This window comes from Typopeltis vanoorti, chromosome 22 (assembly GCF_054136105.1).
Source record: "Typopeltis vanoorti isolate ZY-2024b chromosome 22, IOZ_Tvanoo_1.0, whole genome shotgun sequence".
Lineage (NCBI taxonomy): Eukaryota > Metazoa > Arthropoda > Arachnida > Uropygi > Thelyphonidae > Typopeltis > Typopeltis vanoorti.
The window spans coordinates 78,367,172-78,392,623 of NC_143570.1; the positions used below are offsets into that span (position 1 = coordinate 78,367,172).

The window sequence follows — 25,452 nt, forward strand, 5'->3', positions numbered from 1 at the left end:
CATATATAGGATTTATTTCACCTAAAGATGAAGGAAGTTTATTGATGTCCAGTTCATATAAAATGGACCCAGTAAAGTTTGTTTTATTTAGGATTCTCAATTTGATAAGTGCTTTCTAGTAGTTAAAATAGTTTTTTAGTTATTTCTTCAGAAGCTTTCATGCAGAAGGCAAATTTTTTCTGAAGTGCTGATAAGGTTCTAAGAAAAATGTTAAGACTTTCGCATAGAAAGTCAATTCATTCTAAATGATGATATGGTTCTCAATAGTGTGTTCACTGGAACTTGCTGCTACTTTCATACAGAATCTTGGATGAAGATAAGATATATTTTTTTAGTGTACTGTGATTTTAAGATGCAAGAAGAATTTGATGGACCTATGTCATACAGAGAGCAGCTTTTGTGTTAATTTTTCTTCTGTGTGAATTCAAGAAGGAATAGAAGGAAAAGTTTTTCTCTAGGAAGCAAGAAATTGAAATTCCAGAAGTTTTGTCCATATAAAATGATGACTGAAAGGAAGTTGTGTAGTTAAAGTGTTTTTCATGTCGTTTGAGGTTGTGATGTGAAAAATACATTGATGCTTGCATAGTTAAGTAGTTGATTTGATTAAAGCAAATAATTTAATTTGGTTAAGTAGTTGTATTTTGGTTATAAGGTGTGCAAAGACTCAATCTTTTAATGGTTATTTGGTTAATTTAGAATATTTTTATGTGAGATCCTGGAATAAAAATCTCCATGCAAGCTAGACTTAAAGAGTTCAGTATCATGTGTTTTCTTTTTCTTTTGAATTTATGTGTTTAAACCACTCAAAATGTGAGGAAGTAAGTAAAAATATATATCTCACCCATGCACCATATACACACACATATATATACAGGATATTGCATTATTATTATTAACATCTGCCACCCATAGAGTGAAAGAACTCATTGCAGGAGGTCTATACTTTGTGCCAAAAGATCATCGAACCATACCTTGAACACATTCACAGTTTCTGCACTCACCACACTTTCAGGCAATGCATTCACTCACTAATCACTCTCCATGCAAAGAATCTGCTGCTCACTACCCAGCTTCCATGAATGGCCTTTAGTTCTGCAACCCTCTACTCTATGAAATATCCTCTCCACATTAATCTGGTAACAACTGCTCACCAACTTATATGTCTCAATCATATCCCATCTTCTTCTATTCATAAGATTCTGTAAATTGCATTCCCTCAATCTCTCCTCATATCTGATTCCACAGAACTGACATTCTTCTCCAATACATGCTCATTCCTCTGGAAACTAGGTGACCATATCTGTGCACAGTGGTCCATATGTGGCCAGATTAAGTATTCTACAAGAGAGCCATAATCTCTTTGCTACTGCATGTCAATGTCCTCCTCATTATTGCCATAATCCATTGAGATGTTTTTACAATTTTAGCAGTAACCCCCTAAACTTCAAGTCTCTGTCCACCATCATTCCCAGATGTCTCATCTCCTCCACCTCCCACAAAATTTCTCCAACTGTATACTCTGCATCCCAACCTTGCCTATTAAATTCTAAGACCTTCCATTTTGCAACATTAAATTTTGGCTCCACTTGTCTGATCACTCACATAGTCTATTCAAATCCTCTTGCAAGGCCACAATGTCTGCTCTACTTCTCATAGCCCTTCCCAACTTTGCATCATCGGTAAAACAGCTGCACATCTCCAGTTTAGCAGTCCTCAATTTCATTAACATACAAGTTAATGAATAATGGTCCCAAAACAGATCCTTATGGCACTCACTAGTGACCTTTCTCTTTTGGGATACCACTCCTCCATATACAACTTACTAGTCTGTTATTTAATCCTACCTGTTTTTTCAGTTTAGCTTCTAGCTTGTCATGTGGAAGTCTATCAAATGCCTTTGAAAAATTCAAGTACAGCAGCATATATGATGCATCTACTTGATCGAGTATATTTGTCAAGTGATGCAGAAGTCATATCACCATATACCAGTTGCCAAAAGGTGTCAACACCTTATTATTAAAATTCTCTGGATTAGAGATAGTTGATGGAAGTTTTTTCCTGAAAATACTTCAGGTGCAAACTTTGTTTGCTTACAATTGGATAAAGGATTAAACCAAATATACAATTGGTAGCATAGCCAAGTGAAAATACTTTCATCAACTATCTCTAATCCAGAGAATTTTAATAATAAGGTGTTGACACCTTTTGGCAACTGGTATATGGTGATATGACTTCTGCATTACATCCACCTTAGTATCACCGAGCAGTTTAATTTAGGGGATGGTAGTGATCAGAGTTCGTTGATGACAGTTGTGGATTTTCTTCTCGGTAGAACGTGTTAATCAAATATGAGAAACTTTGGTTTTGTAGTGTAGCAGCTAGATTAACTAGCAGAGACGTGATTAAAGTTATTAAATTATCACCGAGCAGTTTAATTTAGGGAATGGTAGTGATCAGAGTTCGTTGATGACAGTTGTGGATTTTCTTCTCGGTAGAACGTGTTAATCAAATATGAGAAACTTTGGTTTTGTAGTGTAGCAGCTAGATTAACTAGCAGAGACGTGATTAAAGTTATTAAATTACGGATTATACTGTATTTAAGAACAGCAGCAAAGGTAAGTGGACTGTAATTGCAATGAGGGCAATTCGTTAGGAATAACAATGGCGATTCTAACGGCTAACATTTGTTAGCCGTTAGAATTGTCATTGTTAGCACATCTATTTCAGATCTATATATTTGCAGGAATTACTTGCGTTTATACGCAAATCATTAATGATGAATGTGTTAGATTTGGATGCCCTCACAGATTCTCTGGATGAAGCGCCAGCACTTATTCTTGTAAATAAACCTCAAATGGCCATCAAACATGATAGATCCTGACATCATTATAGACTCTCTAGATAAAGGACTGGCATTCAGCTTTATAAAGAAACTCCTTAAGAAGTTCGAGCTTGAATGGTCCGGCTTCCTAAATTTTTACTCTTTACCCGAGACTGATGAAGATCAAAATGAAGATGCTCCTCAAATGGAGGAAAAATTAAATCTAGTAATCTCGGACTCTACGCATTCAGATCAAGGAGAGATGCACACATGCAAAAAACGCAAAACTCTCACCTCGGAGTCAGCAAACGAAAATAGCATGGATGAAGATGCCCCCAACACAGATTCCTCTGCCTCCACCAATGAAAAGGTGCCTCCAGTCAGGGAAAAGCAGAGATGGACAGCCTTAAGAACCACCATGGCCAACCTGCAGATAAATTACTCCACTGCCAAGAACACAGAGGAGGGCATCAAAATTCAGCCAGCTACAGTGACTGACTATAGAAATTTAACCAAGGAGTTGGATGTAAGAGGTATACAATACCATATCTTCACACTTACCTCAGAGAAAAATTTAAAAGTGGTACTCTGAGGAGTATTTGAAGACATTGAAACAGCTGAAATAGCTGCTGACCTCAACATGCAAGATCTGCCTCCCATAAAGGTCAGCAGAATGTACAGATCAAACAAGACCCTTATGCCTCTGGTATTGGTGGAAATACACAATATCTATAAAAATATTTAAAACTTGAAGACAATCTGTGGGCTTAAGGTCTCACCGGAGCCACTTAGGAAGAGGGCCTCTTCTGGGCAGTGCCATAGATGCCAAAAATTTGGTCATGCCCAGAAGTTGTGCAAAGCTCAATACAGATGTTTAAAATGTGGTGACACCCATCCCACACATACCTGCTCCAAGCCAAAAACCACTCCTGCAAATTACAGAGGGTGCATTTGCCACCAAAAAACAGGCAAACTGAGTTAATCAGTCAATCTACCTCACTATCAGAAACGAGAGCTCCAGAAGCTCAAGTTCATCAGGCTCATATTAGTTTGAACAAGATGACAAGTGTTCACCCACCATCAACTGAGCCCCCTAAGAAAATAAATCTTCAACATCAAACAAGAATATATGCTGACATGGCCTGCCCCAAAAAAAGCAGTCCATGACCAGAATATGCCAAATCCACATTCACATATAACAGCCATCATCACCTCTTCTCTTGTAAATATGTTACAGGATTTCAGTAACGCAAATCCATCACTAAGCACTACAAAAAGTTTCTTGCAGCAAACACAGTCCATTTTATCTGCACTCTCCAATGCATAGGAAAAAATTTACCCCAAATTCTCTAATGATTATTGCATGGCATGCCAACGGCCTTAAAAATAAAATACTAGAAGTGTAGGAATTCAATGACAGGTATAATCCGGATATATTATTAATTAATGAAACTCACCTGAGACTTACTGACAATCCTAAATTCAAAGGATATCAACTTTACAGGAATGATAGGCTGGATTACAAAGGTGGTGGTACAGTCATCCTTATCAAAAATCACATCAACCATCATGCTGTAGCCATTCCTACAACTACTAATCTCGAAGTCACAGGTATCAATGTCATCACAAACTCTGTCGGAAACATAAATATCTATGCTGCTTATAACCCACCATCAAAAACATTGCTGACCACAGATCTGGATGCTATCCTCGGCATTAAACTACCGGTTATTATCGCTGGAGATTTAAACACAAAACATCACGCCTGGAGCAGTAAGTCTATAAATAGGAATGGCCGCATCCTCTTTAACTACACAAGCTCAAATTGCGCAGCTGTGGCTGGCCCCTCAGTGCCAACTCACCACAGTCCCACTGGCTCATCCGACGTCTTGGATATAGCTGTCCTTCAGAATGTCAATCTGCAGTACACCCTGGAATCATTGAATGAATTATCATCAGACCACAGTCCTATTCTGCTCCAACTGGGTTATCAGAGGGGACTTCCCCCTTCGCCTCACACCTTCATTCCCTGGGAAAAACTATCCAAAATGCTTCCAAACTACATTGATCCCTCATATATATTCCAAGGAAGAAATTGATTCTGCAGTCAATAAACTTACTGATTAAATCAACACAGCCATAGCATCTATCACCTCAAATTCAATTGCTTTCAAGCCTAAACGACTACCAAATGACATAATGAACTTAATCAGGGAAAAAAATAAAGCAAGAAAAAGATACCGCAACACCAGAGCACCGCAAGACAACAAATATATCAACAAAATGAACAGTGCAGTGAGAGATGCACTTAAAGTCCACAGAAACAAACTATGGGAAGACAAATTAGCCTCCATATCACCTGGTGATCAAACCGTCTGGAAGTTCCTGAGAAACATCAAAAACAAAAACATATCTCTTTCTCCTCTTAAATCTGACCTGAACATTGTTTACACAGATGCAAAAAAAGCAGAAACTATAGCTAAAACTTTAGAAAAACAGTGTATCCCTTCATACAATAATCTAAATTTCAATCATATTTACAAAGTCCACCGCCATGTCAGACATGTGTTAAAATGGCCTGATACCTGTACCAGCCAACTCACACCTACTTCCCCAGCTGAAATTTATGACATTATAAAGAACTTAAAGAATAAAAAAGCTCCAGGGCCTGACGGCATATCCAACAAAGTTATTAAACTGCTACCCCGAAAGGCCATTATATATCTTACAACAATAATAAATGCTATGTTCAGGTTTAAGTACTTTCCCTCTGCATGGAAGTTGGCAGACGTAGTTCCTATATACAAGCCTGGCAAGGATCCTCAGCAGCCTCAAAGTTATCGTCCCATAAGTCTGATTTCTAATTTGGGCAAAATAGCAGAAAAAGCTATCCTTTCCAGAATTCAACTTTCAGTAAAAAAATTAAACAGCCTTCCTTCAGAACATTTTGGTTTTCGCCAGTTTTACAGTACCACCCAACAAATTCATCATAGACTAATCGAATTCATTACCACAAGTTACAATTGGCACCAATACACTGGAGCAGTTTTTCTTGACTTAGAAAAGGCGTTCGACAAATTATGGCACTTTGGACTACTATACAAGTTGATTTTAGCTGGCATTCCATTAGATCTAGTCCAAATTATAAAGTCATTTCTTAGTGACAGACAAATGCAAGTCAAACTAAATGATATATTATCTACCCAGCAACGCATCTTGGTAGGAGTGCCTCAAGGGTCCCTACTGGCACCGATACTTTTCATGATTTACATGGCGGACATTCTGCACAATCCAATGTCATCCATCATTGTCCTATATGCAGACGACACAGCTATACTAACCAGATCTATTAAACCACACCTTGTCACCAAGAAACTGCAAGAAAACCTGCAGAGATTAGAGCACTGGTTCTCGAAATGGAGATTGCAAGTAAACCCTCAGAAGAGTATCGCCATGCTCTTCACTAAAAACTCGATATCTCCCAAAGATGACATCTTCCTATTTAATATCAAGATTCCCTGGAAAGCAGAAGCCAAATATCTGGGTGTACTGCTGGACAGAAAACCTTCAGTTCACATATAAAAGCCTCATGTACAAAAGCATCAAGAGTCATTGCACAGCTTTACCCCTCTTATCAATAGGAATAGCAAGCTGGATACCAAAATAAAACTGCTCCTTTATCAGTTGATGATTCGACCCATTATTACTTATGCATCCTGGAACAAATATCCCCTACATCTCTTTCCTGCAGTCTTCAGCAGTAAAGTTCTTCTCAGCATCCTCTTCACATCCAAATGAATTAGTGCAACAAGCAGCAAATTTTGATGAAACAGACTTCTCCAAATATAGGAGACCCAAGGCCATCCCTACTTCCAAATGAAGATCTTTAAATCGCACCCACTCAGGCAGAGCACTTAGCTCATAAACTTTTCCTCACACAGCAACCTTATCAGATAGCAGGGATTATAAAAGCATTTTGCTTCAACCTTATAGTCAGCAACGTCTTGCGTCTTAGTATCACCACCTCTGGGTCTGGCTCCCACTGATGAGACCTCAATAAAGGTCAAAACCTGTCTGGGTAGTGGCCCTTCACTTAATGCATAGCATTATACATGTCCACAAGGAGATGTGCTTTGCATCATGGGAGATACTAAGGAAAGTGATCAGAACTTATTCCAACTTTACCATGAGTTGCCCCCAGTCCTGAAAATACTTCAGGTGCAAACTTTGCTTACACTTGGATAAAGGATTAAACCAAATATGTAATTGGTAGCATAGCCATGTGAAAAAAACTTCCATCTTTGTTTAATCCTTTACCCGAGTGTAAGCAAAGTTAGCACATGAAGTATCTTGACAACTAGGTTACTTGTATATACAGGCTATTGACTTCACACTTTCTTCAATTATGTATATATACAGTATATATAAAAAAAGTTAAAAAAATAGAAAAAAAAAGATAACTTACTACATTTATCTCCCAGATGGATGTTACTTCTGGATCACAAGTTCTGAGAACAATTGGGAGATAAATGTAGAAAGTTTTTTCTTGTTTTTCTCTAGATATTCATCTCAAATCCAGTCTATTTGCGAAGGGGAAATAAAAGTTAGCCATCAACAGCAAACTCCTTCATTACACAGCGTCTCATCAAGATTTGCAATTATTTTAAGATTTTCATCTCTCATCGGTTTATAAATGATTTGTACTTAATGAAAAATGGTACAAAGTTTGAGATATTAACTATGGCTGTTTTACAATTTTAATATTTTCTCATGAAAATAATTATACTTGATGTAGTATTAAATAATTAAATAAAATGTATAAGATATGCATATGTTATGCAGCCTTACCTGTTATTGGTGGACCAATAAGACAAGCTACTCCTTCAAAGACCAACAACAAGCCAAAGGCATTAGTTAGTTTATCAAGTCCTAATAAGTCAACTAGGATGACTGAAGTCAGACTTACATAAGCACCTATAAAATAGGCAATGCATGTGTAAGTATACTGATTCACACAATGTTTTCTGTACACCTTCATGTTACAGTCTAACTTGAAGCAATTAAAAACACTTAAAGTCACAATGTAAATAAAACATTTAAAACTCCTGTTGGAGTTTTAAATTATTGGCTATCAAGTTTTAAAAAAAAAACTTCATAGCCAGTAATAAACTAGCAAAATTAATAAATGATGTAAGAGTTTACAGAGGTTACAATATCAATTCAGATCATCATTTGGTAATTGGAAATATATCAATACCATCAAACTGGGTAAAGAAAAGAAAATCAAATGGTAATGAACACATATATAAAATAAAGATACTACTACAAACAGAAAAAAAAATGCATACTAAGACAGCATAAATAAATATTAAAAGAAACAGAATGGAAAGCAGAGATGGAAAAATCTGATGTTGATTATGTATAATCAGCATCTAAGAAAAAAGAAAAAAATGAAGGGAAAAAAAAGGACTCTGAATATGGAAAAGAGCAATAGCAAAAAGAGAGATAAGTAAACTTTACAGAAAACATTGGGATAATTATATTAGTAAATTAAAAAAAGAAATATATAAACTATAACCAAAAATCTATATAGCAATAAATGTCTTACAAAAAGAAACAATGGATACTAGAGAGACAGATGACTAACAATGGACAGATTATTATTATGAACTCTGGAAAGGAAATAAAATCAAAATTATTTAAAAGATTTTTTGAAAATGTAACTGACAAGAGTCTCCCATATAACATTATATCAGAAGAATTAAAGGAGGCATTACAAGAAAAATGTTAAATCACTAGGAGATGATAAAATCCCAATAGAGCTTACAAAATATGTAGAAAATAAATTCCACCAGCAAGTTTTTATTTTAATAAACAAAATATACAACACAGGAAGAATAACCAATGATGGGGACCATGCAGCTGTGATCCCTATCTTTAAAAAAGATGGAATCAATGTAAGAATAAATGTGACAACTACAGATGAATAAGTTTATTAAACACAGGTTATATAAGATATGGAATCAATGTAAGAATAAATGTGACAACTACAGATGAATAAGTTTATTACACATAGGTTATATAAGATATATGACAAAATACTGAATAACAGAATCAACACTATACTAGAAAAAATTATAAATGAAGAACAGAATGGCTTTAGAAAAGAAAGATCCATAATAGAGTCTATATTCAGCCTCAAACTACTAACTGAGAAAAGAAAATAATTCAACTCAGAAACACATCTAGCATTCACAGATTATAAAAGGCTTTAGACAAGATAGACAGATATAAGCCTTGATATACTAAAAAGAGGTAAGAACAAAACCCAAATATTCAAAGTAACAGGACGTCTTAAACAACAATGTCCCTTTCTTCAGTGTTATTTGAAATATATATATATATATATATATATATATGAATGAAATAATCAAACAATGGAGATTATTATATCCAACAAGAAAATAATTTTATCTTAGATATACTTTTTTGTAGATCAAATGATATTTGGAACCACTGAAGACAACTGACAAATAAACTGAATTTGATAATAAAACAATATAATATATCAATCTCTCTCAAGAGAACACTACAACTATGGTTCAAAGGAGAAACGCACACCTGAACTAAAATAGTAATAAACAATAAAATAATCAAACAGGTAAATAATTTTAATTATTTTGGCTATAAATTATACAATGAAGATTCAGATATTTCTAACAAAATTAACAAATTCTCCAAAGTAAATGGAATAACAACCAAAACATTAAGGTCAGCAATAGTTACCAAAAAAAAAAAAAAAAACAGCCTAAGAATGTGTATATATATGGTAGTGAATCATGGACAATAAGAAAAAGAGGTAAGTTAAGAATCATTGCAGCAGAAACAATATTATTATTATTTGGTAACCTCCATGGAGTCAACTGACTCCTTGTTGGAGACCCACTCAACCAGCAACATGTCTAAAGTTATTTACACTACCTACATTCCACTCACAACTCTCCATGCAAAAAATCTACTCCTCACACCCTTCTTCACCACGTCTTTATACAACTTCCAGGGATGACCCCTCATAATTCCCATCTTAACATCCACTCTTTTTATAATTTCTTCTGTATTAATCTGATAAAATCCCTTAACTAACTTGAAGGTCTCTATCATATCTCCTCTTATTCACACACTTATGTAATCTACATTCTCTCAAACACTCTTCATAACCAACACTCCAGAGTCTTGATATCACTTTGGTTATTCATCTTTGGACCCTCTCTCTAGTGTTTCCACATCACAATGAAAGCTAGGTGACCAAATCTGAGCACAAAAGTCCATATGTGGTCTGAACAATTTATATAGAATATAGAAGTACCACCACCTCCTTATCCCTACATGTCAATGTACTTTTTATCATAGCAGCAACAATGTGCAGTCTTTGCAGTACATGTGATGTGCCCTCGGAACTTCGGTCCACTGTCTACCATCACTCGAAGATCCCAAATCTCATCCACTTCCTGAAGTACAGCTCCACCAATACAGTATGCCGCTGTTGTGTCAGAAAAAGTGCCGATTCACTTTTAATGAGTCATCCTATTTCCGACCCAACTTAAGGTAACGTTAAAAACCATGGATATGGACATGCTTATGCCTCCACAAGAAAATGTGCATCTTTGGTAACTCAGAACTGTGTCTAATCATTTTTCTAGTAGATATTAAGGTGATTTTTGAGAAACCGATAATTTAAATAGATAATGTTTGTGGATTATTTAACAAAGACAAAACTTGTATAAATGCTGAAAAATGTATATAAGATAATATATGTATTGAGCCATGTCAAAAACAGTTCGGAGCTGCGGTGACCAATCGGCCGCCGCTATATGCATGATGTAGTCACCAAGAGAGGGTGCTCACATTAGCTATAGAGGTTTCGGTTTGGAATTCAATCGCTCTCTTTTTTCCTATTCCTGGTTCCTGATCCAAGTGCTGGATAGCTGTGAAGCTTGCTGCTGTGCCCAGCAACATTCTCCTGTTGCTGTAAGTGCTGCGTCGACCGTAGCCACAACTGAGGAATGCGGCCAGAGTTCCAGAAAAGAGCCGCTGGTTAGCCAAGCCAACATATAAATCAGCGAAGAGGTGAACCTCTTTCGAAAAGAATAGAAGTATGTCGCAGACGCCATAAGAGATATACGGTGAGGAATCCCGGAAGTCTAATTAAGGAAGTCCCAATAACTACCAGAAAAGAAAGCGGTAAGATGCAAGCTTTCGTATTAAAATTGAATAATAATCAAAGAGGGTATAAGAAACAGAACGTTAAGGAGCTCCATATAGTCAACTTCCACTTTGTATCTAAAGAACTGTAATCTTTTGGGCATTCTGTCTACGTCTAAAGAGCAAATGACACTCTAAGCTTAAGCTGAGCTGGGAACCAAGGCTTCGAACTGTTTATGTTAGAAGAAACATTATTATCATTGTATTAAATTTGAATTTGAATATTAACTGAATTTTGGGGGAGGATAAAGCCTGAACATAAGAGAGAATATTGTCTCGTGAATTTTGCAAGACAGAGTACGTCTGATATGCTTCACACTAGGATTGTAGACTGTATCTATGTATATGTGTTATTCCAATATATGGGAACAGAGTACTCTGTAAGAATTAACTGAGCCTGAACGTTATACAAAAAAGAGTATGAGATTGATAGTATAAGATCTTAGAGTAAACCTTTTGGATACACTAACTTAAAAGGAGGGGGGAGGAGTTCAGACTCTTTAGAATTGGAATTTCTAACTAAAGTGTATATATGTATTTGTCTAAATAAATGTATTTCTTTAATTCAAACCTCATGAGTCTGTCATTGTTCTGAGAACTGAGTTTCCACTTGTTAAATTTCGGACCATGCATAAGTAATAGGGGAATCCATTAGTAACAAAGAAAGGGGGACCACGACTGCAAACCATTTGATCCCTATATTGTTTTTCAGTAGTTTAAAATTGTGTGTCAGAATTCAGTTGCCGGCTGGCGCAGTCAACCTAAAAGAATATAAATTTGTCGACAACGGAATAGCTGAGAATAAGTAAGACAAGTAATTAATATAACCAATAATAACAGGGCAGTACCTGACGTAACACCACCTTATGTCTCGGTATCCCAAAGTGTAACACCTTGCATTTATTAATATTAAAACTGCAACCCCATTTATTTGTCCAAGCTAAAAGACTATTCAAATCTTCCTGTAGAGAATTAACATCTGCACTACTCCTGATAATTCTACCTAACTTTGCATCATCGCCAAACATTTGAAGATCCCCAGTCAATCCACATGAAAAATTAAACAAATTTGTTAGTGAAATATCGTTAACAAATAAGTTAAACAGTAAGGGACAAGAACAGAACCCTGAAGCACAACACGTGTCATCTTCCTTTACTGCTCCATCATACACAACTTGCTGGTATCATTCAGAGAACCAATCTCTGATCCATCTAACCAACTTATCATGTAGTAATCTATCAAATGCTTTTGCAAAGTCCAGGAATATCACTGTATATGATTCTCCCTTATTGAACAGATTTGTCACCTTATCCTAAAACATAAGCAGATTGCTAAAACAAAATACAAATCCATGCTGACCATCATAGAGAATCATATGTTCATCAACCCAATCTTGTATTCTATTTCTAACCAATTTTTCCAACAATTTGATCACAACTGCAGATATATAGACAGCTCTATAATTGGAAATTTCTGTTCTCAAATCATGTTTACGGAGAGGTATAATTTTGCTTTCTTTCCACTCTTTAGGAACTTCCCCACTGCAAGGCTTTCATTAAATAACCAGGACAAGGGCATGGCTAACTCTTTTGCACATTCTTTAAAAATACGTCATGATATGTCATTCATTCCCACAGCCTTATTGACATCTAACCCAAGCAACACTTGATATACTTCTGATTCATTCGCCTTTAATTCTCCTAACTGTTGCCTCCCTTCTACATAGTACACAGCATCATTTACACTATTACGATATACACTGATAACTGTTCGTTAAATAATTCCACTATATCATTTGCTATGGTTACTCTGCTGCCATAACTATGCACCAGCATCAACCTGCCATAATTATTTTTCCTCTTGCTTGCAGCAGAAAAATTTCCTTGGATTAGCTTTGACCTGACTGGCTAATCTTCTCTCATATTCTACTTTTTCCTGTTTAACCATGCTTGTCACTTTTCTGGTCTGCACTTTATATTCTTCATGCATCTGTTCACTGCAAACCATCTTGTACTTCTTCCATAACAATTTCTCTTGTAACACCGCTTGCCTGATTTCACTGATCATCCATCTCTCCTACTCTATTTATTTGCTTAACTCTTGGTATGCAGTTATGCATTTCTTGTATTAGATACTGCCTTATCATTTCCCATCTATTGTGAACATTTTTTCTACACAATTCATCAACCCAATGTATTGATGCTATTTGACTATGGAGCGTCTGATGATTATCACCTTAAAGTTCCACATATAGACCTTCTTGATGACTTTGTCCTGTTTGACTACTTTCCAAACTAATACTTCACGATCACTTTCACCATCTGATGGCAATGCTGATAACTAATTCAAAACCATTTCCTGTGAGGATATCAAAACCTAACACCGATAATCCTCATGTTGCTTCCATCACATGCTGCTTTAGATAGTTATCCTGAGAAACTCAACAAATTCACTCTCCTTGTTATTATACACTATCTCTTCTTTTCAATCCACATTCCTATTATTAAAATTTCCCATTAGGATCATCTTCCTTTTACTTGCCCAACTAATTTGTCTAACCATTTCACAATCAATACTCTCTGCATTCCCTCATGTATAACAGCATCCTGTTAGATATACTATTCTATTGATCTCAACTTCACACCAAACAGCTTCAAAATATTCATACGTACTACTATTTTCCGCTTCAACTATTGAAGAAGACAATTCCTCTGCTACCATTAACAATACTCTCCCCCCTACTCTCTTCATCTTCATATCCTTTTGGAAAATTCTATATCCTACCATTTCAAGTCCTGATAGTACATCATCCTCAGTCAACCAAGTTTCACATATGCCAATTATATTTGGGCATACTGATTCAATCAATTCTAGAAACTCAGCCCCTTCATTTGTGATACTCCATACATTAATATACAAGCATAACAATTCTCCACTCTTTGAGGCCATCCCATCAACGCAATTACTCTTTGTACATCTCACCAACCCTATATCCATCCCCATGTGCTGCAGTTTTCTGATTAGAATTCCATGTTTTATCTTGTCAAAGGCATAGATTTGCATAGACAAGTCCAACAGTATCACTGTAAACCCTTTACCTTTATCCAACTCAGCTGTCACTGTATTATAAAACATGAGCAAGTTACTGAAGCATGACCTACCCTTCACAAAACTATGCTGCCCCCTCCCATACAGTATCCCATTTCCATCAACCGATTCCTGTATTTTGCTCTTGACCACCTTCTCCTTCTCCAATACTTTAACAATAATTCCTGATGTGCTGATCAGTTGGTAATTTCCTACATCAGTCTTGAAGCCTCTTTTATGCAATAGAACTATTTTCTCATCATTCCTCCCTCGGGAATAACCCAGCGCTCAGGCTCAGATTAAACAATATGGTCAAGGGCACTGACAATTCCCTCGCCACTTCATATAAAACTTGAGCTAGTATACCATCCAATCCCACAGCTGTATTCACAGCCGATATCTTAATAAAGAGGAACAACATACTCACTATCTTAACTCTCTCACTCATTTCTTTTCTCTTTTCTCACTCATTTCTTTTCTCTTTTCTCACTCTCTTATTTTGCTACTTTCAGTAATTCTTTAATGTCCTTTCTAATGCCATACTTTTTTCCTTTCAAATTATTTGTTCCAGACAATACGAATATCTCTTTCACCCTACCCTTTTGTGCTCTAATAGCCTCACTAACATCATTAATTTTTACACCCAGAAAGCATGATTTTGTCAATTACACAGCTATAATATGCTATTATTATTATTATTATTATTATTCGTGACACCTCCAAGAAGTCTGAAGACTCATTGTGGGAGGACGCCCATTGTATAACTCTCCATCTCCACCACTACACCGAACCTCTACCGCCAATTCAGCAACATCAGTGCCATCTACTGCCCACCACCACAGCTAGTATTTTTTGTCTGTAAATTGCATGTGTTCTGAAGGGCCAATTTGTCTGTATGCGGGATGAAAAACCAGAGTTTCCAGGAGAAAAAACCCTGCTACCTCAGTATGAGATCAGCTAACTCACCTTCAATTGAAAAAGTCATATAAAGATTCCTCCCGTCATGACGAGAATCGAACTTGGGCCGTTTCCAGTTGAATGGCGTAACGTAACGGTCGTTCTTCCAATTGCAATATGGAGGTGCTTAAAAAAAAAAAATTCAAAATGCTCTTTTAGGGCAAACACCCTGAAATTCAAGCCCCCCCCCCCCCTCACTGGGAGCAAAATTTTGGAAGAAACCTAAGAGAGCGAAACTCAACGTCCCAGGGTAACGGCAATAGCCAAGCCTCAGGTTAAAACTTCATTTGCTACATTGCCATCTGTTACCCTGGGTCTATCGCTCATATTCCTCCTATGCACCTCCATTTTATTTACTTCAGTTCCCATATAAGCCTTTGGTTCTTTTGTTACTGCAATATCACCACCTGGATGATATACTCTTGCAAAAGGTTCACTGTAATTCTACTGTTTTGACTGATTCAGTTACCTCCTTACCATAAGCATTCATTAAAATCATTCTGCCATATACATTCTTTCATTTACTTGCAGCATATCAAAAGAACTTTGGGATTATCTTTAGCCTGCATTTCTATCTTCCTTTGATACTATGCTTTTGCCTTTCTTACTACACTAGTGATGTACTTCCGGACTGTGCCTTGTACTGTTCATGTGCCTGCTGATCACCCGTCTCCTTAAATTCCCTCCACTATTGTTTCTTTTTTTGTAACTCCAGCTTAATGATGATATTCATTCATTTAACTCCCACTTGATTTACTCTCCTGACTCTAGGTATGCAGTCTGTCATTACCTCCCTCAAACACTCTTTTACTACTTTCCATGCACTATCAATTTCCAGCCCTTGCAGTTTTACATGCCATGGCATTGATCCAAGCAATCTCCTAAGCTTTTCATATTTACATCCCTGTAATTCTACATATACCCTATCTTAACTGAAAATTCCATATATTTAGCCGCTTCCCAGGTCAATACCATATGATCACTATCACCAATTGGTGGCAACGTGGTCATATTTGTTATAGACATCTCAGATGCAATTACTAGATTGAGCACTCTCGAACCCCTAGTATATTCCGTCACATGCTGTATCGGGTAATTATCCCTTAGTAACTGCAGAAATCCCATTTCCTTCCTTCCAAGTGCCTCTCCTCCTTCCAATCTATGTTCTGATAGTTGAAATTTGCCCTTCCCCATAATAATTACCTGTCCTCTACTCATTGAGTCTATTTGCTGATGCATACCATCTCCATCATATTTTCCATCCCCTGGTCTGTAGTAGCATCGAACTCTATTTTGTTTTGCTGGTTTCAATCTTACACTAGATAACCTCAAATGAAATATTTAGTTGGGTGTTATTGCTAAAGGATGGAGAAAGTGGAGGATAGAGATCAAGAAATGTATAGGCAAATTAGCTTAGTAAGTGAAGGATGATCATTATAGGTGATTTTAATTATGATAATATTACCACAATTAAAATATAAATTGAATGGAATGAATCATTGCAGCTGATTTTAGATCAAATCAGCTACATTAATTGGAATGAAGGGATAGAATCAGGGAATAAGGAGAATGAATTTCTTGAGTTATGGACAACCATCTTAAGCAATATGTAACGGAGCACAAACAAGGATTGAGAGTCTTAGATCTGAATCATCACAGGATGTGACTGTGAATGGAGTATCAAATATTCCTCCAGCTGAAACTGATGACCATGAGATGATCACCTGGATTGTAGCCAGTCACATGAAAACTTCTGTGAAGAAGGAATATGTTGATTTACAAAGCTGATGATACTTAACAGACAACAGGGAACTATAGCATGGAAAGAAGCTGAAAAGGAGATAAGTTACTTTAGCACTGATTAAGAGATATTTAGCAGCAGTAATGTCTGAATATATTCCAAAGGTGAACAAGGTTAAATAAGGTAGTGGTAAAAATGGATGAAGAGAGAGATTAAGCATGTAATCTGGAAGAAGGAACTGTAGAAGCTACACAAAATAAATACTGGTGGTAATTTATTGCATGAAGAATACCAAGAGCCAAGAAGATGTGTTGGTAAAAATAGTCAAAGTGTGCTATAATCAGAAATTAGTGAATCAAACCAAGATTGAATTCTTTCAATATGTGACAAGTACAAGAAAGAATGACTAAGTGAAGATGCAATCAGTGAGTGACAATGGTAGACTGGTAACTGCTGAAGAGAATATAGTTGAGATATTCAATGAGCAGTTTATTAGGGTATTTCACCTTCATGAATGCAACATCATGAGATGCTTGAGTATAGAGAGTATGGTGGCAGAGGGAATGATATTGACTGAGGAGGAGATATATAAGGAATTAGTAAACTTGATGCAAACTCTTTTACTGGTGAGAATATAGAAGTTGGTGAAACTCTTCTTGCTGATTTTTCTTTTATAATTTAAATTAAAAAATCACATGTAAAACTTAAGGCTATTTTTTCATTTCAAGATTAAACCAAATTGTGACATAAACTGTTTTAATGAAAATCTTGATGAGTAGTTTTATACAATACTAGACTGTTGCCTCCATCATATTTTCAAAATTTAGCAATTATATGATATTTTTTGAAGCAGGTGGTAATTACGTAGGGCATCCAACAATTTTCATACATATACATATATCTATCTTTTCCTCCCTTTCTTCTCTTCAAATGAAATGTTTGGACATATATCACAATAGTAGGATTTTCTTTTGGAGTGGGAAAACTCAGCAGCAGGAAGTGTCTTCCTTCCAACATGGAAAGTTGGTCTCCAGATAATGCACTTCACACTTTAGTTGTTGTTCTCAGTATATGGGAAGATTTAAAAAATTTGCAGATATTTCCTGTAATTACTTCATAGTGTTTGAGAATTTAAAATTGTTATGTGTGAGAGGTGAAAACAGAAGTTTCTGTATCACTTCAAGTCCTTATACAAATATTCAGCAGAACTACTCATTATCTGCCCTATTAACTGCTTATGTTATGATATTCTATTATATAATGAGGCTTATCATTAGATGATTGGTCTGTCTCTCTTTCCTTATGATTTCTTGCGATTTTTATGAATTATGGTCATCTTGCACACTTCCCATCATTTCACCATTTCAACTATCCTTGGGAAGGCATTGACCATATGACACATTGGCTGGGAGATTTATTCTACTGCAGGCAAGAGTGTAAATATTACTTCCAGATAGCAAATGAAGATAGAAAAGTGCCCATGAAATTCAAAAACATTTAAAAGTTGTTTTGCAGAGATTCTTTTAAAATACAAAAGTATACTAACTTGAGCTTAGCAGTGAAAAAGTATGCTAATAGGATATTGGATTTGAGAGTATATTATTGCATGAGGGATGCTCCAGGGAATTATTGCAGCAGGGAAGGTCCCAAAGGAGTGAAAAGAAAGTGAAACTGTTTCAGTTCATGGAGGGGAGGGGAGAAAATAGGACTTTGGCTATAACCAATGTATGTATGTGTGTGTGTGTGTGTCTGTGTGTGTGTGTGTGTATGTGTGTCTGGGGTCATGTTGAAGGTATTAGAGAGGACTCAGTAGCAGATTAATAATAGCAGTATCCTCTATGACAGTCAGCATGGGGTTATTAAAAGAAAGTCATGTTTTAGCAATCTGTTTTTTGTGCTACAACAAAGTGACAAATTCACTGAATAAGCGAGATTTGTATATAGTGTCATACTTGGATTTTTTCAATGAAGGCCTGCCACACTACATGCTGGTTACTAAATTGAAATACATTAGACTGGATAAGAGACTAGTGAGTTGGATAGGTGATTGGCCGTCAGATAAATGGACTGTGTATGGTTTGTCTGTTTGTTTTTGTTTAATGGTGCAAGGACATTGTTAAACTGTGAATGAAATTGTTTTGTATGTTTTTATTCCTCATTCACATTTAACATAATCTACCATATACTAAGCAAGACTCATTTAAATATTATTTGTTAGTCCCTTGCTTAAGATTTATTATTCATGTATTATCCTTGAATTTTATCAGCTATTATTTAATTATATAATTTTAATGTATATTATACTATTGAAAGGACTCTGTAGTAAATGACATTTATCTTATTACTTTATTCCTTCAATAATATTATGAGGAATTCTATGTATGTAACTTTTATGTGCCTTATATAAACTGTAACATATATTTTACTAACGTAATTTTACTAACGTAAGGCTAACGTAAATAAACAGCGTGGGCGAGTTTCCGAAATGAAGGAGAGAGTGTTGTATGGTGACTCGTTATTAAGAGGAGTAATAGATGGGAGTGTAACTAAATCGTACTTACCGGGTGCGAAATTTAAGGATGTAAGTGAGAGCATTAGAGTGCAAAAACAGAGGGTGAAAGAAATAACAATTGTGGCTGGTACGAATGAATTGAAAGGTGATAAATTTTTTATGAGAGAGGACTTGAAAGTATTGTTAAAGGTAGCGAAAGAAAAGAGTGACAGAGTTAGAATGGTGAGTCTGTTACCACGGTATGACAGAGAGGAGTTTAGAAGGAGGGCCATAATCGCAAATGATATTATGCGCAGGTTATGCGGACGGTGTGGTGTGGAATTCGTGGACGTGTGGAATGAGTTTGATGGGCGAAAGGACTTATACAAGATGGATGGCCTGCATTTGAATGGACTTGGTGTGCGGAGACTGGAAAAAGTGTTGCTGAATGAAGTGAAAATGGATGTGCAGAACAAGGGAAACTAGAACTACCAAGGAGGGGGGGAAGTGGATATCCAGACATCAGTGAGACAGTTGAGTGTAAAAATGTATATAATGTACCTGAGCCAGCAATAAGGACAAAAAATGGGAATGGGATATTTAGAATAACGCATCAAGATAGGGGTGGGACAAAGGGAACACTGCAATTCATGTATACTAATGCCAGGAGTATTAGGAACAAGAAGGAAGAATTTTTGGCCTTGATTGGCTCTTCCTGGCCACAGGTTATTGGCATTAGTGAAACATGGCTGATGGAAGATGATATAGTTAGTGGGATAGAATGTGTAGGTTATAGTATGTTTAGGAGGGACAGAGAGAATAAAATTGGGGGAGGGGTGTTATTGATGATAGCTGATGAACTGCAGCCAAGGAGAATTGAGGTATTGCAGGATAGTGAAAGGAGCTCATTTGAGGCTATTTGGTGTGAGATTGATACTGGCAGAATAAAATATACAGTTGGGTGCTGCTATAGACCAGGTGATGGAATAGATGGTGGAGATGGTATGCATAAACAAATTGATGAAATGAGTGGAAGGAGGGTAATTATTATGGGGGATTTCAACTATGGTAACATTGATTGGAAGGAGGAGAGGACACATGTGAGGAAGGAAATGGATTTTATTCAATTATTAAGGGATAACTATCTGAAACAGCATGTAATTGAAAATACTAGGGGTGTGAGAGTGCTTGACCTGGTAATAGTATCTGAGAATTTGACTGTAATGAATATGACCATGTTGCCACCTATTGGTGAGAGTGATCATAAGGTCTTGACCTGGGAGGTGGCTAAAGGTGTGAAATTTGTGATTAAGACAGGGTATATGTGGAATTACCATGCTGGCAAGTATGACAAGCTTAGGAGATTGCTTGGATCAGTGCCATGGCATGTACAACTGCAAGGGCTGGACGTCGATAGAGCATGGGAAGTGATCAAAGAGCATTTACAGGAGGTTATGGCTGATTGTATACCTAAGGTCCGAATAGTGAAACAAGGAGGGGTTAAATGGATGAATAGCACCATTAAGCTTGAGCTGCAAAAAAAGAAACAACTATGGAGGGAATTTAAAGAAAGGGGTGACCTGCAGGCACACGAACGGTATAAAGTACAGGCCAGAAGGGTAACGAGTGTGGTAAAAACAGCAAAAGCCGATTATGAAAGGAAACTAGCTATGCAAGCAAAAGAGAATCCCAAACAGTTCTTTCAATATGCTGCAAGCAAGAAAAAAACTGTACATGGCAAAATGATTTTAAGGAATGACGATGGTAAAGAGTTCACTGAACCAGTCGATATAGTGGAGTTACTGAGCGCGCACTTTGCAAAAGTATATCATCCAGTGGTGACGTTGAAAAAATGAAGGAACCATTAGTTTATATGGGAATTGTGATGAATGAAGTGGAGGTGAATAGTCTATTACAGAACCTTAATGTGAATACATCTGTGGGATTGGATGGTATACCGGCATGGGTCTTGCATGAAGCCGCTAATGAATTATCAGTGCCCTTGACCATGTTGTTTAATCTGAGTCTCAGGTCTGGCTTAGTCCCGAAGGTGTGGAAAGAGGGGAAAATAGTTTCACTGCATAAAGGAGGATCCAAGACTATGGTTGCAAATTACCGACCGATCAGCATATCAGGAGTCGTTGTCAAGGTCTTGGAGAAAGTAGTCAAGGGAAAAATACAGGAATGGATTGATGAAAATGAGATACTGTACAGAGGACAGCATGGCTTTGTGAAGGGTAGATCATGGCTCAGTAACTTGCTCAAGTTTTATAACAAGGTGACGGCTGAACTGGATAAGGGAAATGGGTTTACAGTGATACTGCTGGACCTGGCAAAGGCATTTGACAGGATACCACATGAAATTCTAATCCGTAAACTACAACATATGGGAATGGATATAGGGTTGGTGAGATGGATAGCTGGGTGGTTGATGGAGAGATATCAAAGAGTAGTTTATTCAGGAGTAGAGTCCAAAAAACGGCCTCTGACTAGTGGTGTGCCACAGGGTTCTGTTCTTGGACCACTGCTGTTTAATCTGCTCATTAACGATATAGGGAAGGGTCTAAGTGGGACAGTTCATTTGTTCGCTGATGATGCAAAGTTGGGTAGGGCGATAGTGAATGCAGAAGATGTCAAAGTCTTGCAAGATGACTTAGATAGATTGGAGTTCTGGACTAAGGAGAATGGATGTCAATTTAATGTGACAAAATGTAAGGTTATGCATTTCGGAGTGAAAAGATTAGCAGCAGTATACCACATTGGTGGAACTGTACTCCAAGAGATTGATGAGGCCAGGGACTTGGGAGTGTTGGTGGATAGGGAGATGAAGTTTAGGGGGCACATTGCGAAAGTAGCTAAATCAGCTCATCAACTCACTTGGTTGTTGAAAAATACCTTGACGAGCAGAGAAAAACAAGTTATTGTACCTCTGTACCGAGCCCTGATAAGACCTCATCTCGACTACTGTGCCCAGATTTGGTCACCTCGGTTCCTTCTTGATGGGGAGGAGGTTGAGAGGATCCAGAGGCGAGTGACTAAGATGATAGCAGGTCTATGGAATGAACCATATGAGAACAGGTTGAAGATTTGTGGGTTGCAGAAACTGGTTGATAGGCGGAAAAGGGGAGATATGATTGAGACATTCAAATTGCTAAAAGGATTCTATAGGATTAATTCAGAGGATATTTTTGAGATCAGGACTGGTGGTGGGAGAACTAGGGGACACCCATGGAAGCTGGGCAAGAGCGTGGTTAGCAGGGGTGTTAGAGCTGGGTTCTTTACTTTTAGAGTGGTAAATGAGTGGAATAAGCTGCCAGAGTCTGTTGTGGGTGCTATGACAGTGAGCGAGTTCAAAGCAAGGTATGATAGATACTGTGAGAATGTTGAACAGCTGCGTGAACATGATGTTTAGGGCCTCCCTCGATGAGTCTAAGGACTCCTGGAGTAGCCTGTGGTAATAATAATAATAATAATAATAATAAAATATTTTTATTATTATTTTTCATTACTCAGTGTAAAGGTATAACCTTATGTAACGCTAATGCTTATGTTTATTTACGTTCTGTTTTGATCGTTGCCATGGAGATAGAAATAAAATAGAACGCGCGAGCGTAGGGCGTGAGCTTCGATAATTGGGAGAGGAGAAATTAATGAGTTGGATGGAGTGAACAAGTTTTAGGTGGGAAGAAGGAAGGCACATAAGCGAGAGGTAAAAGTAAACAAGAACACTGAAGGGCAGGAAATTCAAGGGAGTAGCATTCAGAAGTGTACGGAGATGAGGAGAAAACTTATAGATAGCTGAGAGTAAAGTCAGCAGTGGCAGTAATAGGAATTTAGTGCCATAATGAGATAATTAAAAGACCGGAGGATTAATTGAAGATTCAGAATAAATCCACTAAGTTTTAAAATTACTACGTATTCCTATATCGCTTTAAAGAAAGATTGTACAAAGCTCAATTTGTTATACAGTAGTAAACATGGAATAATTATTCTGCCCTATAGTAAGCTGCCAAGAATTGTGTAGCGCGATAAATAATAATTCAGTTATCTCCTTGAAGAATTCTTTTGAATAGTGTTCCATCAAAGTAACAAGTGAATATAGTTTGAAATGTGCTCACATTGAATCTGATGTGCAAGGATTAATCACGGTAAGAACAGTCCTATTTTATTTTAATTCAGTGTTAAGCTTTAAGTGATAGTTCTGTCTAGAATATCCTAACATTTACGGTGCCGTTTCACTGAATTTAACCGAAGTTAGAAGTTGAAAATAATTCCCCTTGAAGCAATAACTGCCGCGATTAATAATGTTATAAGTGCTTGCTAAGTGTTAAATATAGAGTGTAACTGAGTGATACCAGCAAATTTATTTGGCAAGAAATTCTGTAGTATTGATCAGCGTGAACAATCTTTGTTATTGAGAGAACTGTGAATTTTGTATCTGAAGATTTGAAGTGTAATTTAATATGAATGTTTTGACCTGAAGAACTAAGTTAATTGTATTATCTTATTTTCGGAGTTAAATTTATGTATTTGTCATATGATCTTGTATTAAATGTTTTGTTTTGTTGATTTCAATATTGTGTGTGACTGATTCTTTTTCATTGCACCATTCATAAAAAGTTTGAACCTTGTGGGAGCCCTAAGTGAAAAATATTAAATTCATGAATAAGGAGACTGCTAAGTTAATTGAAGATTGATTCTACTATTTTACATAGACTAATCTAAATATAGGGTGGCACAGTATAAATATAAATTTCCCTACATTTAGATTAGTAATCAACCAGCAATTAATTGTTTTTATTAAGAACAACATTACAACAAGATGGCAAACCATAGAGCCAAGAAGAATGTTCCAACAACATCTACATGTAATAAATAAGAGGTATATATAGATGTAAAATCTATATATACAAATAAATGAAGCATTTTTTAGAAGTACTCAAAATAAAAATTAATGTAGAAAAATAGATCTGTTCCATGATGAATGCCAATGGGATAAAAGTTTGTCTGATTATCTACCAGTAATTGATGTAGGGTAGAAGCATATGGTGGAAACTTGAGAAACAAGCTGACATAACTGCAATATTTGCAGCTTTGTTTCCCTTAATCCCAATGTGGCTTGGAATCCAACAAAGTATACATCCAAGTGTAGCTTCCATTACTGTAAAAGGACATGCTGGATTCGAGAGAGAGCACTGGATGTTTGTGTAGCTCAAGCCTTCTTACTGCAAGTAAATAACTCTGCAAATCAGTATATATTATGTACCTTTGGTAGCAGTGCATTTGTATGTATTTTAAAGCAAGTGCTATAGCATACAGCTAAGCTGTAAAGTTATTATATTCGAGTTCCAAGAAGATATTATGCTGTCTGGAAAGACAGCAGAAGATCCCACTAGTGCCTCTAATTTTGAACGGTCTGTGTAGATTTTGTCCCAGGTACAAAATCAGAGTATTTAATTGTATAAGCTTCAAAGAGCTGCTGCGAGAAAGCAGGAGAAGTGGAATATTTCAGTAGCTTGTAGCTGCAAAAAGAAAAACTACATGGTTGGTATGTATGATTGACATGGTGGAGGTGTTATCTGGGCTATGCTATCTACCCCAATATCTAGAACTTGTAAGAGACTAGGTTTTATTCACAAACCAAAGGGTTTCATAGCATTCTGTTGAGTGTTGGTCATATGGGGTAGTTGCAGGGATTTTACTTTTGTTGTGTAAAACTGAAACAGCTGTTGACGTTGAAGTGACATAGGTGGTTGATGTACAGACTAGGGATTTGTGAAGATCAAAATGGACTAGTTGCAATTCTTATGGCTTGATGAAGAACAAGGCTAGTAACCATTGTAGAGTACTTTTCTGGTAGATGCATAGACTTGGGACTTATAATCAAGTTTTGATCTTCTAAGTACATGATACAGACAGAGGAAGAATCTGCATCTATCTGCACCCCCAAGAGGTGGAAGATAGGGTGCAAAGGATGTTTATTGCTTTATGGCACTTGTCTCATAACTGATGTAAGTGAGAGAAATAACTGAGTTTGCTGTCAAATACGAGTCCCAAGAACTTGGCTTTTTTTCAGAAACCTGCACAAGCAG

At 36.6% G+C, this 25,452-nt stretch overlaps 1 protein-coding gene across 5 annotated transcripts in view; it reads right to left on the reverse strand.

The window, feature by feature from the left end:
* LOC150094505 (monocarboxylate transporter 12-like) overlaps positions 1-25,452 on the reverse strand; it is a 191,830-nt gene that overhangs the window by 21,959 nt on the left and 144,419 nt on the right. For all 5 annotated transcript variants that reach the window (XM_090411878.1, XM_090411879.1, XM_090411880.1 and 2 more), the window contains one exon: positions 7,670-7,795. In XM_090411878.1, coding sequence (XP_090268004.1) covers positions 7,670-7,795 — 126 coding nt within the window. The remainder of the gene's footprint in view (positions 1-7,669; positions 7,796-25,452) is intronic.